At 37.7% G+C, this 14,011-nt stretch overlaps 1 protein-coding gene across 1 annotated transcript in view; it reads right to left on the minus strand.

The window, feature by feature from the left end:
- Positions 1 to 14,011, minus strand: part of LOC126285291 (protein qui-1) — a 1,482,105-nt gene that overhangs the window by 177,975 nt on the left and 1,290,119 nt on the right. The window contains exons 20-22 of the mRNA XM_049984579.1: positions 5,228 to 5,430; positions 4,469 to 4,643; positions 1,591 to 1,743 (exon numbers count right to left, since the gene is read on the minus strand). Of these exons, the coding sequence (XP_049840536.1) occupies positions 1,591 to 1,743; positions 4,469 to 4,643; positions 5,228 to 5,430 (531 nt within the window). The remainder of the gene's footprint in view (positions 1 to 1,590; positions 1,744 to 4,468; positions 4,644 to 5,227; positions 5,431 to 14,011) is intronic.

Raw genomic sequence — 14,011 nt, forward strand, 5'->3', positions numbered from 1 at the left:
AGTGGTCCCTCTTGAAATATACTAAAGTTCTCACTGAAGCCGTCACAGACTGTAATTATCCTCCCAACTGTAACCAAATCTCATGTACCTTATCTTTCATTCTCCCACCACCTCCCAAAGCTCTACCATCTGGCCACAATGGAGCATTTCCCTCATAACTCAGTACAACTCAGGACTGGAGAACCTGAATCACATTCTCTGCCAGGGTTTTGACTACCTTTCATCATGCCCTAAAATGGGAAATGTCCTGCCCACTATCCTTCCGACCTCTCCCACAGTGGTATTCCGCCATCCACTGAACCTACACTTTATACTCCTCCATCCTTACAGAATCCGTGCTACCAACCCCTTACCTCATGGGTCATAACACTGTAATACCCCTAGATGCAAGACCTGTTCTATACATCCTCCCACCAGCAACAACTCCAGACCAGTCACGAACATCTCTTTTCCCATCAAAGGCAGGGCTACCTGTGAAACCAGTCAGTGATCTACAAGATTGGCTGCAGCCACTGTGCTGCAGTATATGAGGGCACGATGACCAACAAGCTGTCTGTCCACATGAATCGCCACCAACAAACTGTGGCCAACGAACAAATGGACCACCTTGTTGCTGAACATGCTGCCAAACAAGACGCCCTTCATTTCAATGACTGCTTCACAGCCTGTGCCATATGGAGCACTGCACAGCCATCATTACATCGTCACACTCAATCTTTTTACTTCTCTCATTTTCCACTATGCCCCCCCCCCCCTCCCTCCCCACCACTCCTCAGCCCTCTGTCTAATCTGTAACACTTTGCTGTCCTCGAGCTACACCTTACTATCCCTCTCCTCCCTGCCCTGACCTCCTCCTTACCCCTACTCAGTTGCCACTCCCATCATGCACTGGTGCTGCTGCTCACAGTATGGTTTCAGTTGCCTGCGACTGCAGTTGCGTGAGATGCGTTTGCATGTATGTGTTGTGTGTGTGTATGTTTATTGCTGACAAAGTCCTTAAGAGACGAAAGCTTTATTTATTTGTGACAGTCTTTTTGTTGTGTGTATCTGTGACTCAGCATCTCCACTATATGCTGAGTAGTAACTTTCCTTTTCATAATATTGTTACATTCCATCCTGGATTTTCCATTGTTTAATTACATACACAAATACCATTAAAATTATATAGTCCAGTTATCATTAATGCTACTTATATTCTTTTTTGCTCTTCCTTGATTGCAAGCTCTGAGTAGCTCTTCTATTTGATTCCTTGTTGATTCATTCTTCCAGCTCTTACTCATCTATTTCCAGGATTTAAAAACAAGCATGTGTATCACTTATATTTTGTGTGCTCTATGTCCATATAGCTTCATTTTAATGTAATTTTATTTAGATTTTTTCAATGAGAATACTTAGTAGTCCAAAAGCAATTTACCGTAACTAGTTTCTGTAACAACCATTATTTGAGGTATTTCATGCCCTAAGGGCTTTTTTTGTCAGTTTACCACAAATAAATGATAACTGTACTGACAAAAATGAGATACCCAATAATATTTTATTTTATTTTTAGTTGTTTACCAGGCACTGTTTCACATCAGAAGAACTTCCTACCTGTCACAGCCATGGTGCCATCACGGGATATATCCAAGCAAGTAATTGCTGCAGAGTGCATCTGCTGGGAGTGCTGAGAAGTTTTACGTATGCTGGTAGTATGGCCCGTAGCATCATCCCTTCGGAAGCTCCAGAATGTTATTCTGTTACCACCTGGAATAAGTAAACAGCCAATGTACAGGATATCTAGAAAAAGCACATGTTAAATTTGTGTCACAGCAAGATCTGACTTTGTGGCAAAGTTCACAATATTTATTTGCTCCAGAAAGGACGCAAAATTATCACAATTCCAGTCAAACAGAAATCAATAAGCAAAGCATGCCTGACAGTAAATCAGTTTCAATGCTTCATTAGTAACTGTAATTTCACATATTACACATAAAACTGTTCACATCTACAGAATATCACATCTCCATAGTGTCTATGAATAACCAATAAGACTACATGTCCTACCATTTGACACTGGAGCCATATTTAAAATGAATATTTCAGTGGTTGTAATGATTGTTCAAGTGGAGTTAGTTAATTAGAAAATTTTGGGTCTGATATACAGCTGGTCATACAAATAACTAAGAAATATAACACTTTATGCTATTTGTCTTTAGAGATTTTGTTACATTAACACATAATGAAATTGAGTTTGGTGAAGAAGTGGAGTGGCTGGTAACTTTAATTTCTCTAATGACATATAGACACATGGTCACTGACAAACATGGAAAAAAAAGAAAAATTATTTTTTACAAATTACCAGAGAGAGAGACAGAGTGAATTTCCTCCCTGCTGTGGTCTTTTGTAGCAAACTTATGCCCCAATTTTAATTTTACTTGGATTTCAATTCCTTCTCGAGCTTCAGGCACATCAACTGTATTCTACATGATCTTATGTTATTCCTCTTCCAACTGATTAACCTAACTTTGAATCCTAAACATCATCATAGGATCCCTAAATAAAAAGTAGCAGAAGCAGTTGGGTTTGTTATTGTTATAGTTTATTTTGAAAAACTTCTTGTAGGAAGGCGAGGGCATGGAAGTAGCTGGATGTGTCCCATGATCTTAAACAAAATCAATATTCTGGGAACTCCCATATGCAAGCAGAGTTTACAGTGAATCTACCACTGGTACACTAACTTACCAGGGAATCCAGGGCATGAAAAGGTTGGCAAGAGCCCAGAGACAACTGAGATTTTAACCCTGGTCCTTGGGGTTTGTAATTCTTCACTTATCCACTTTCACAAAAATATAATACATGAATTTTTAATCGAAAAATTATTATCCCTTTCATAGAGTATTAAGAAATAGGGGCATAATTTGAATATTTTTAATAACTATATTTTGGACACAGCACTTATTTTTCTTCAAACTGATCAGATGAAATTGAATAATTGCCTTATGTTGCACAAATTTTTACAGGGAAAGTGATATGCTTTATCCTATAAGAAATATTAGGAGATATAATCAAGACCACATAAATAACTAGACTCTTTTTAAGGATCATCTGTAAACTACAAAGCATGTGTGACATGTTATAAACATACAATATCAGCAGCAAGGGTGCCAGTACACTTCTCTGAACCATGCCTACAGTTACCTCTACTACTGTTGATTGCTTTCTGCCCAAGATAAACTGTTACTTCTTCTCTACCCTGAAATCATCACTCTGCTCACAAATTTTGTGAGGTACCCCATATGACTGCATTTTTGATAATAGCTATGTGTGTGGTAGTGTGTCAAATGCTTCTCAAAAGTCAAGAAATGCTGCATCCATGTCATTTCTTGGATCCATGGCTTCCTGGTTTTGTATAACTGATAAAACACACACACACATATCTTTGCAGTGGTATTAGACTCAAACTGGGGTAGTGCTTCTAGCTTCTCCTCTGTCAAGAAACGTTTGAGTTCACTATTTCTGCTTTTGCTCTGCTATCCTTAATTTTGGTTGCTTTGTCATCAATGACTATCTGTACACTAATTTTGAGGCCACTGAAAGCCTGTGTGTAAGGCCAGAATTTCTTTTGGTTTTCTGAGACATCTATCAATAAGACTTTGCTATAATAAAACACTGGAAACTCCAGGTAAGAATATCTACAAAGAAGGAAAAGACAGATCACTACTTACCATAATGACAACATATTAAGTTGCAGAGAAGTGCAATTAAAAGATACTTACACATAAGCTTTCAGTCACAACTTCCTTCAGAAAAAAAGAGAAAGACACATCAATCATTCACACAAGCAAGAGCATATCTTGCATTCATGATCGCCAACTTTGGCAGCTTGGCATTCTGGTTCGAGTTGCCAAAATTCATGGTTGTGTAGGTTTGAGGTGTGCTTGCTTGAGTGAATGTATGGCGTGTGTTTTTCTTTCTTTTTTATGAAGGCTGCAGCCAATAATTTATCTGTAAGTGTCTTTTAGTTGTGCCTGTGTGCAACTCTGCTATGTGGCCATTGAGAGCTTCATACAATGTCATTTTGACAGCCAAACACATTATATTCAGTATCTCTATATTTATAGTCCTATTCTTTGTACGTCTATTGTACATAAGTTACTATATGATCAGAAGTTTATTTACAGTAGCTGTATACCCTGGAGAGCCTTCCTCAAAATGAACTGATCTACTAGCTAGATATGAAACAAGTGCTTGGTCAACTACTCTTTTAAACTTAAGCCACAGTTCATTGTCTTCTTACGTTCAATTCTCTTCATGTTGCCTCTCAATGTGTCTATCCTGACATGTCATTCTGATAGTGCTAAATGTAACAGTAATGGCATGCAAGTAACATAAATGAACAAATACATAAAATATGTATGAACATGATACATTAGAATTTTCTTGTAAAGGAATGAGGTATGAAAGAGTGATGATTTGTAAGTGCCCATACCAGAAGATATCAGGAAATCATCCTTCTCCGTGACTTTCACTCCTGAAACTTCTGTTGTATGGCTTGTTAGTGTGCGACTCAGGCGACCACTATGCATATCAAAAATATATATCTTGCCATCAGAGCCACCTACTACAGCTCGGCAATTATCTTGAGCCAAGCAAACAGACCGAATCTGGAAAAAATTAAGACTAATAAAATGTAATTTGCTTCTGTTGCATGTCAAGAAAAAAATTATATGATCAGGAGCATATAAAATTAATTGCAATAGTAACACAAAGCTACAAGAAAGAAGATAAAATAGTGAAGATTTCATATTTTTACGTGTTCCTTGTGGTAAATAGCACTTTTGTAGCTTCTAACTTGTTACATAATTTTTTGTCAACGTATTTTATTCAAACATTTGGTAGAATGATGATATCAACATGGCTACAAAAATATAGTACTAGATTTCTGAACAGCATTTGTAATTTCTTATCTTGACACAATTTCTAAAAGCAAAATATAATGTCAACAGAGATTCATAACTTTATGTAATGTACTTGAAAAAACTGAACATTTACTTTTTAGCTTGGGATTTTTTTCTTTAAATATGATAAGACTTGAAAATGACACTGTTCTGAATGGTACAATACAAATCTAGAAACATGCAATGTAATATCACCTCTAAGCAGACTTTGAATACTACAGGGAACTTCAGTGGCATGAATTTTCTTGTTAATTATAAATAGTACTATATTAGTACTGCAACTCAATCACCTCTGCCTTATGTCCTCGAAGGCAGTGTATCTCCGTTCCAGTAGCAAGAGAACGGAGGTACAGTTGGTTGTCTTCACATGCAGCAACAAGGAATACAGAATCCAGTGACACATCCAGGAATGTGACAGGTGATGCTAAGCTTATGGAGTTGAGCAAATTGAAGTTCTCTAATGACCACAGACAAACAGTTGAGTCTGAGGAACCTGGAAGCAGAAAAAGGATCTCTTAAACTTTGAAGCATAAAGAAATCAAAATGTTTGATATGATAAACTATCACTGTTTGCGATTTGAATGCTTCAGTTACTATTGTTATCTAGTGAATGATACAAAAACAGTTTTAGTTAGCTGTGATAGAGAAAATGTTGATACAAACTGTAGACTTTTCAACAAACTATCACACTATATATGAATGACTTATCTGAGAAGTAGAAAAAAAGTTTGGAGAAGGAAGTGGGGGAGATAGATAGATAGATAGATAGATAGATAGATAGATAGATAGATAGATAGATAGATAGAGACAGGTAACTTCATATCATTGTAATTTATAAACCTGAAACATAATATTAAAATTATATTTTTTACAATATCACTTTAAAACAGAAGTTTCAACCAATAATAAAACTAATTACAATGTCCACGTTCACCAAAAAGTGTCACAATAACTTGAATAGCAGAAATATAGAACATACAAACTGAATCCTGAAGCTTTTGGTGTCATATGTCCTTCTTCATTATCTAAAGCAGACATTAGACTACTGGAAACAGGAGATAAGAGTATGAGAGACTTATTCAGGATGGGGAAAGTTTTATTTTAATTTTGTGATAACACTGGAATACACATAATCTTTCTTAGCTGCCATGTAAGCCACCATTTCTGAATAATAATACTGCATAACAAAGTAAATGTTGAGCCTCTGATACAACAAGAAAAATCTGGGTTCTTGTTTCATAAGTTGAAACATTTGGATCCTCCTTGCCTTGACCAGTAATTTTTGCATTCAGAGATTGGAATCATCTCCAACATGGACTTGGCTTTTGTCATCCACACATTCTTTATTCATACTAGTCTTTTTGCCCTTAATTTCTTCATTAGCTTTCGTCCTTGCCTCTTCCATTATACGACATACTATCATCAAATCTCCTTTTCTCTGCAAATTTTCATTTCCTTTTTCAATATTTTCTTTCATATCTCCACACCTCTTCCACTTTTCTTTTCTTTTTAACTGTTTTTGTATTTTGCTGAAGCCAGAGATAAATGCTGCCAAAATTTTTACAAAGGCACAGATGGTGTTTAGAAAGGATAGATTGCATGCAACCGGTGGTGGAGTGTTTGTCTCTGTTAGTAGTAGTTTATCCTGTAGTGAAGTAGAAGTGGATAGTTCCTGTGAATTATTATGGGTGGAGGTTACACTCCACAAACTAGCTAGGTTAATAATTGGCTCCTTTTACCAATCTCCCGACTCAGCAGCATTAGTGGCAGAACAACTGAGAGAAAATTTGGAATACATTTCACATAAATTTTCTCAGCATGTTATAGTCTTAGGTGGAGATTTCAATTTACCAGATATAGATTGAGACACTCAGATGTTTAGGACTGGTGGTAGGGACAGAGCATCGAGTGACATTATACTGAGTGCACTATCTGAAAATTACCTCGAGCAATTAAACAAAGAACCGACTTGTGGAGATAACATCTTGGACCTACTGATAACAAACAGACCCGAACTTTTCGACTCTATATGTGCAGAACAGGGAATCAGTGATCATAAGGCCGTTGCAGCATCCCTGAATATGGTAGTTAATAGGAATAAATAAAAAAAGGGAGGAAGGTTTATCTGTTTAGCAAGAGTAATAGAAGGCAGATTTCAGACTACGTAACAGATGAAAACGAAAATTTCTGTTCCGACACTGACAATGTTGAGTGTTTATGGAAAAAGTTCAAGGCAATCGTAAAATCCGTTTTAGACAGGTATGTGGTGAGTAAAACTGTGAGGGGTGGGAAAAACCCACTGTGGTACAACAACAAAGTTAGGAAACTACTGCAAAAGCAAAGAGAGCTTCCCTCCAAGTTTAAACGCAGTTAAAACCTCTCAGAGAAACAGAAGCTAAACAATGTCAAAGTTAGTGTAAGGAGGGCTATGCGTGAAGTGCTCATGAATTCGAAAGTAAAATTCTATGTACCAACTTGACAAAAAATCCTATGACGTTCTGGTCTTACGTTAAATCAGTAAGTGGCTCAAAACAGCATATCCAGACACTCCAGGATGATGATGACATTGAAACAGAGGATGACACGCATAAAGCTGAAATACTAAACACCTTTTTCCAAAGCTGTTTCACGGAGGAAGACCGCACTGCAGTTCCTTATCTAAATCCTCGCACACACGAAAAAATGGCTGACATCGAAATAAGTGTCCAAGAAATAGAAAAGCAACTGGAATCACTCAACAGAGGAAAGTCCACTGGACCTGATGGAATACCAATTTGATTCTACACAGAGTGCGCAAAAGAACATGCCCCCCTACTAACAGCCATGTACCGCAAGTCTCTAGAGGAACGGAAGGTTCCAAAAGATTAGAAAAGAGCACAGGTAGTCCCAGTCTTCAAGAACGGTTGTCGAGCAGATGCACAAAACTATAGACCTATATCTCTGACATCGATCTGTTGTAGAATTTTAGAACATGTTTTTTGCTCGAGTATCATGATGTTTTTGGAAACCCGGAATCTACTCTGTAGCAATCAGCATGGATTCCAGAAACAGCGATGGTGTGAAACCCAACTCACTATATTTGTACATGAGACCCAGAAAATATTAGATACAGGCTCCCAGGTAGATGGTATTTTCCTTGACTTCAGGAAGGCATTCGATACAGTTCCACATTGTCGCCTGATAAACAAAGTAAGAGCCTATGGAATATCAGACCAGCTGTGTGGCTGGATTGAAGAGTTTTTAGAAAACAGTTCCATGCGGCTTTTTGCGGAAGATGCTGTAGTATACAGAGAAGTTGCAGCATTAGAAAATTGTAGCGAAATGCAGGAAGATCTGCAGCAGATAGGCACTTGGTGCAGGGAGTGGCAACTGACCCTTAACATAGACAAATGTAACATATTGTGAATACATAGAAAGAAGGATCCTTTATTGTATGATTATATGATAGCGGAACAAACACTGGTAGCAGTTACTTCTGTAAAATATCTGGGAGTATGCATGCAGAATGATTTGAAGTGGAATGATCATATAAAATTAATTGTTGGTAAGGTGGGTACCAGGTTGAGATTCATTGGGAGAGTCCTTAGAAAATGTAGTCCATCAGCAAAGGAGGTGGCTTACAAAACACTAGTTCGACCTATACTTGAGTATTGTTCATCAGTGTAGGATCCGTACCAGATCGGGTTGACGGAGGAGATAGAGAAGATCCAAAGAAGAGTGGCACATTTCGTCACAGGGTTATTTGGTAACCGCGATAGCATTACGGAGATGTTTAGCAAACTCAAGTGGCAGACTCTGGAAGAGAGATGCTCTGCATCGCGGTGTAGCTAGCTCGCCAGGTTTTGAGAGGGTGCGTTTCTGGATGGGATATCGAATATACTGCTTCCCCCTACTTATACCTCCCAAGGAGATCACGAATGTAAAATTAGAGAGATTTGAGCGTGCACGGAGGCTTTCAGACAGTCATTCTTCCCGCAAACCATACGCAACTGGAACAGGAAAGGGAGGTAATGACAGTGGCATGTAAAGTGCCCTCTGCCACAGACCACTGGGTGGCTTGCAGAGTATAAATGTAGATGTAGATGTAGAACTGGCTACTCAGACTGATTAAGTTTCCTATGTGTCTGAGAGGGAAAGTTTACGCTTTTGAAAACTATTTAGTTTATGAAATGAACTTCAACCTTGTTTTCTTCTATTTATTTCTTTTCCTGTCAATTCAGTCACTGTATTCAGATGCTCACAAAAAATCATGAATTGGTTCCATAACTTCACAGTTAATTTGTATTGTTTTCTTTTTGAGCTGTGATGAATTCTGAAAAACTGAATACTCTATTACTGCATCACGACAATTGAACAGAACATCAACTGAGGATATTGCAGTCAAACTTGCATCACAGACCACACAGAAACTGTCAATAATTCATGTGACCAACAGCATGCTGATTTCATGTCATATTTGCTCTCATATATTGTGATGCATGCAGTGCTTTCAAAACAGTGTGAAAACTGATGACAATGAGCAACAACATAACATCAGTACCCATTTACTTTGATTTTCTGTTGTGTGTGATACTGAAAGGGCAAGTTTAAATTAGTACCAGTGTCAATTACTTTGTGTATTGTATTGTTCTTAGTGTAGACAGAGAAATAAAAGTATAGACCAAATTTTAAATATAATTCAATTTCTTTGAAATCACAATATTTTGTGCATAGTTTCCAGGTTCAACCAAATCATTCAGATGTGCACACTTGCCTCGTCAAATTCATCACTTACCAGTAGCATTTTACGGACACAGGTGGACTTAGCCCACCAAAAATAATCACTACTTATTTATTGTTTTCACTCACAGCTGAATCTTTACAACACTCAAAAAATTCATCAGTCCCACTGAAGTCGGAAAAAATGATATGTAGCTTACTATCCGTTCACAACTGACAGTCATCCCCCAAGGATTCTCATCATGTAAGAAGTCCATGAGTGTATACCAGTTTCCTATGCTGGACATAGCAGAGTTGACTTTCGCAGATACTTGAGTAGCAAATATTAAGACAGTGAGCAGTAAACAACTCACAACAAGAAATTTTGATGGAAATGTATAGCTATAATTTGCCCATTTGACCCTCCCTTCTTCCTGTTTCTTGCACTTGTCCTGCAGAAGGGAACTAAATATACATGACCAAAGCATATGGGAATTCTCCCAGCAGCATATCCTGTGCTCCTATAATACCCCCTGCCTAGACCTCTGCTAATCCATTTCCCACTGCCTCACCTTACCTTTTCCCTTCTTTCTTCTGTCCACAACAAACCTTCCCTGATCATTTTCTTTATGTGTGTTCCAACATCATACATCTATTAAAAGACATATTGAAGATTTTCCACCTTGGCTGTTTTTCATACATATTCACTTTATTCTGCTTCACACCGCTAGCCATTTTCAACATTACAGACCATTTTCATGTGCAGGAGCTGTTGATGTGTTGTACAATTATCCTGCAATTAAGTGACAGATATAACTGATTAGACAGTGAGCACATAATGTGCAAGCATCTGAATTAAAACCAGAAACCTTACTGCTTGCAATAATGGTCATCTTCATAACTAATGTCACATTATAGGACACTACATGTGCCTGCTTTCATTGTTAGGCACCAACTGTCTGCAACACTGCACTCTTCCCCATCCAGACTGTGTACTTCCTTCTCCCGTAACTATCCCCCCCCCCCCCCCCCACCCCTACCTCAAAAAAAAAAAAAATCACTAGAGAACTTTCTTTCTCCCCTCTTTCTTCAATCCCTCTTCATCTCCTCCTCCCTTTCCTTTCCTCCCTCCCCCTCTCTCTATGCTTTACATGCTCTAACTTCTGAACTCCTTGTGCCTGTCTATTAGTCTGGTATCCCTCCTTCCCTACCACCTCTCCAACTGCATCTGCCCAGGCAACTACTTTTGATGCTTGATAATCAGTCTTGCCTAGTGTTAACTGTCTTCTATTACATGTTTCTGTGTGCCACATACAGATCCTTTACTGGTACATGGTTGCCTTTCTGTTATTTTATGTATAAAATCTGAATGGTCTTGATTTGGTCTAATCTGTACTGCTGTCATCACTGTTCCAGTAAAAAACCTAAATGATGAGGACCTCCCGTCGGGTAGACCGCTCGCCTGGTGCAAGTCTTTTGATTTATGCCACTTCAGCGACTTGCGAATCGAAGGGGATGAAATGATGATGATTAGGACAACACAACACCCAGTCCCTCAGTGAAGAAAATCTCCGACCCAGCTGGAAATTGAACCCAGGCCCTTAGGACTGACAGTCTGTCACGCTGTCCACTCAGCTACCAGGGGCAGACACTGTTCCAGTGATTTATGTTTAGGTTATTATTATCTTCCTTCAACATCAGAATATGGCTGTACATTCAGGCTACTTGAGTGCATTTTGAAAATAAATAGCTGAAGAATAACAAAGATCATACATGCTGCAGCTACAAAAAGAAGTGATCAAAGTCTTTTGATAGCTGGGTGAACTATATATATTTTACTGGAATCATAACATGACTGACTCCTTGAAGTATTTGGTGCATCTGAGCCAGAGGGAGCATATTGTAAAACATACCAGTTGACATTTTAAGTGTATAGACAAAAGAAATTCATTGCCTTTCTCCATCATTTAATAAAATAACAGCAGGAGCATAAGCTACTTTCTACTGATCTTATTATTGTTTTAACTGTTTGCAAAATGAAAACAAAGGTTTTCAGGATTTCAGTATGTGGTTGATGTAAGCACTCAAAAAAATTTTTCTCGATAGTTATTGGATAGTAGATACTGGAGAAGAAACAACTGTGGTCAGTAGCATCAAACACTGTCATTTTCCTCATATTTACTGATTATAATTTTAAAGGCTAACACTTTGTGATTGCAACCACTCTCTTCTGACATTAGCTGTTCATTTCAATTCCATGTAATTGTCACATCATATCCACTGCTCAATGCCTTCCATATACTTCTTCCTAAGCCACCTTACTCCTTTCTTTCCCAGCACTTTCCCTTCAAGAATACTAAGTCGTTGTGTCTGATGATATGTCCTGACTTTTATTTTTTGCTTATCCATTTCCTTTAATGAACTTCTCTCTTTGTTGACTTCTCTCAAAAATTTCAGATCAGATTTTGTTCCCATCCAGCTCATTATCTACACTTACACCTATATTCTGCGAACCAATGTGAAGTGCATGGCCACTGTACCAGTTATTAGGGTTTTTTCCTGTTCAAATCACACATTGAGTGTGGGAAGGAAGATTGTTGAAATGCCTCTGTGCATGCTGTAATTAATCTTGTCCTCATGATCCCTAAGGGAGTGAGATGTAGAGGGTTGCAGTATATTCCTAGAGTCCTCATTCAATGCCAGTTCTTGGAACTTTGTAAGTAAGCTTTCTCAGGATGGGTAAACAGGCCCATAACCATTTGTGTTGCTCTTCCCTGTATGCGTTCAGTATCACCACACACTTGAACAATATTCCAGAAGAGATCACAAGAGTGATGTTTTGAGCAATCCGCTTTGTAGATTGACTGCATTTTCCCATTATTCTACCAATAAACTGAAGTCTATCACCTGCTATACCCATACTGAATATATGTGATCATTCCATTTCTTATTCCTACAAAGTGTTACATGCAGTTATTTGCAGAAGTTGTCCAATTACAACTGTGACTCATTGATATCATAGTCATAGGAGACTACATTTTTTTCATTTTGTGAAGTGCGCAAGTTTACATTTCTAAATATTTAAAGGAAGTTATCAATCTTTGCACCACTTTGATAAAAATCTGACTGAATATTTTTGCAGCTTCTTTCAGATAGTACTTTGCTACAGGTAACTGCATCATCTGCAAAAAGTCTGAGGTTACTATTAATATTGTCTGATATGGCAGCCACTGACACCTTCATGCATTGCTCTCTCGAAAGTCTGATATGTTTCATTCACCATCTCTCTATAAATAGCTCCATGCTTTGTTTTGCACCTATTACACACTAGTCTCTATTTCTTTTGAAGTTTCTTTACTGTGAGTGTATACCATGGATGGTCACTCCCATTATGAAATGTTCTATTGGGTAGACATCTATCCAGTGCATCGTCAACTATTCTTTTAAACTTGAGCCACATTTCCTCTACATGCTCTGTTCCTATGCTGAAAGTTTCAAATTCCTCATTGAGATATACCACTATTGCTTTTTTATCTAGTTTACTGAACATACATATCTTTCCACTTGTTTTAGTTGTCTTTTGTGTTTTGGTAATCATTGCTGTCCCAAACACATCATGTCACTGATACCAGCTTCAGTGTGGACATTATCAAATGGATCAGGTCTATTTATTTCCATTAGATCTAATATATTTCCATCATGAGTGAGGTTCCCAACTATATGTTCTAGGTAGTTTCATAGAATGCATTTAATAATGTTTCACAGAATGTCTTGTCACACCTGCCACTAACAAAACTTTCATTGGTGTTAACTCGATTCCTTTCCAGTTCAGCCAAAGTCCAACTTTCACTTCCATAGAGTGGTGTACTCCATAGAAAGGATTTTACAAAATCTGTATTTATATGTGTACTGGTTTAAATTTTTTTTCTGTCTCATGAATTTCTGCTTTGCTTGGGCTCATGCACTTTGTAATCTGTGAATCCATGTATTATGCAATAAAAATTAATGACCAATTAGGTTGTAATGTTTAGACTTCTTTTTCTTTCCTTGAAACACCCAATTTGGTAACTTTCTAATGATGTTTGCACTTGGTCTCTCATTTCAGAATGTTTTACTGTGGAGTCACAGGCAAAATAAGTTTTAATTGACTTTTTGACATCCTCATAGCCAACGTTTGTACAACAAAGATTTCAGGTTCACACAGGGTCGAAATACCCTGTCTCATAGAACACCGGAATAAAATTTAAACATTTTTCTTCTTCCTCCCCACTGAAGATATTCAAATCACATTCACCAACAATTTGTAGCCATCCATTCACATTTCATGCATTATCAGTTTATATATAATACAACAGCATCATGTATGTACACTGATG

The sequence above is a fragment of the Schistocerca gregaria genome, chromosome 8 (assembly GCF_023897955.1).
Source record: "Schistocerca gregaria isolate iqSchGreg1 chromosome 8, iqSchGreg1.2, whole genome shotgun sequence".
In the NCBI taxonomy this organism is placed as follows: Eukaryota; Metazoa; Arthropoda; class Insecta; order Orthoptera; family Acrididae; genus Schistocerca; species Schistocerca gregaria.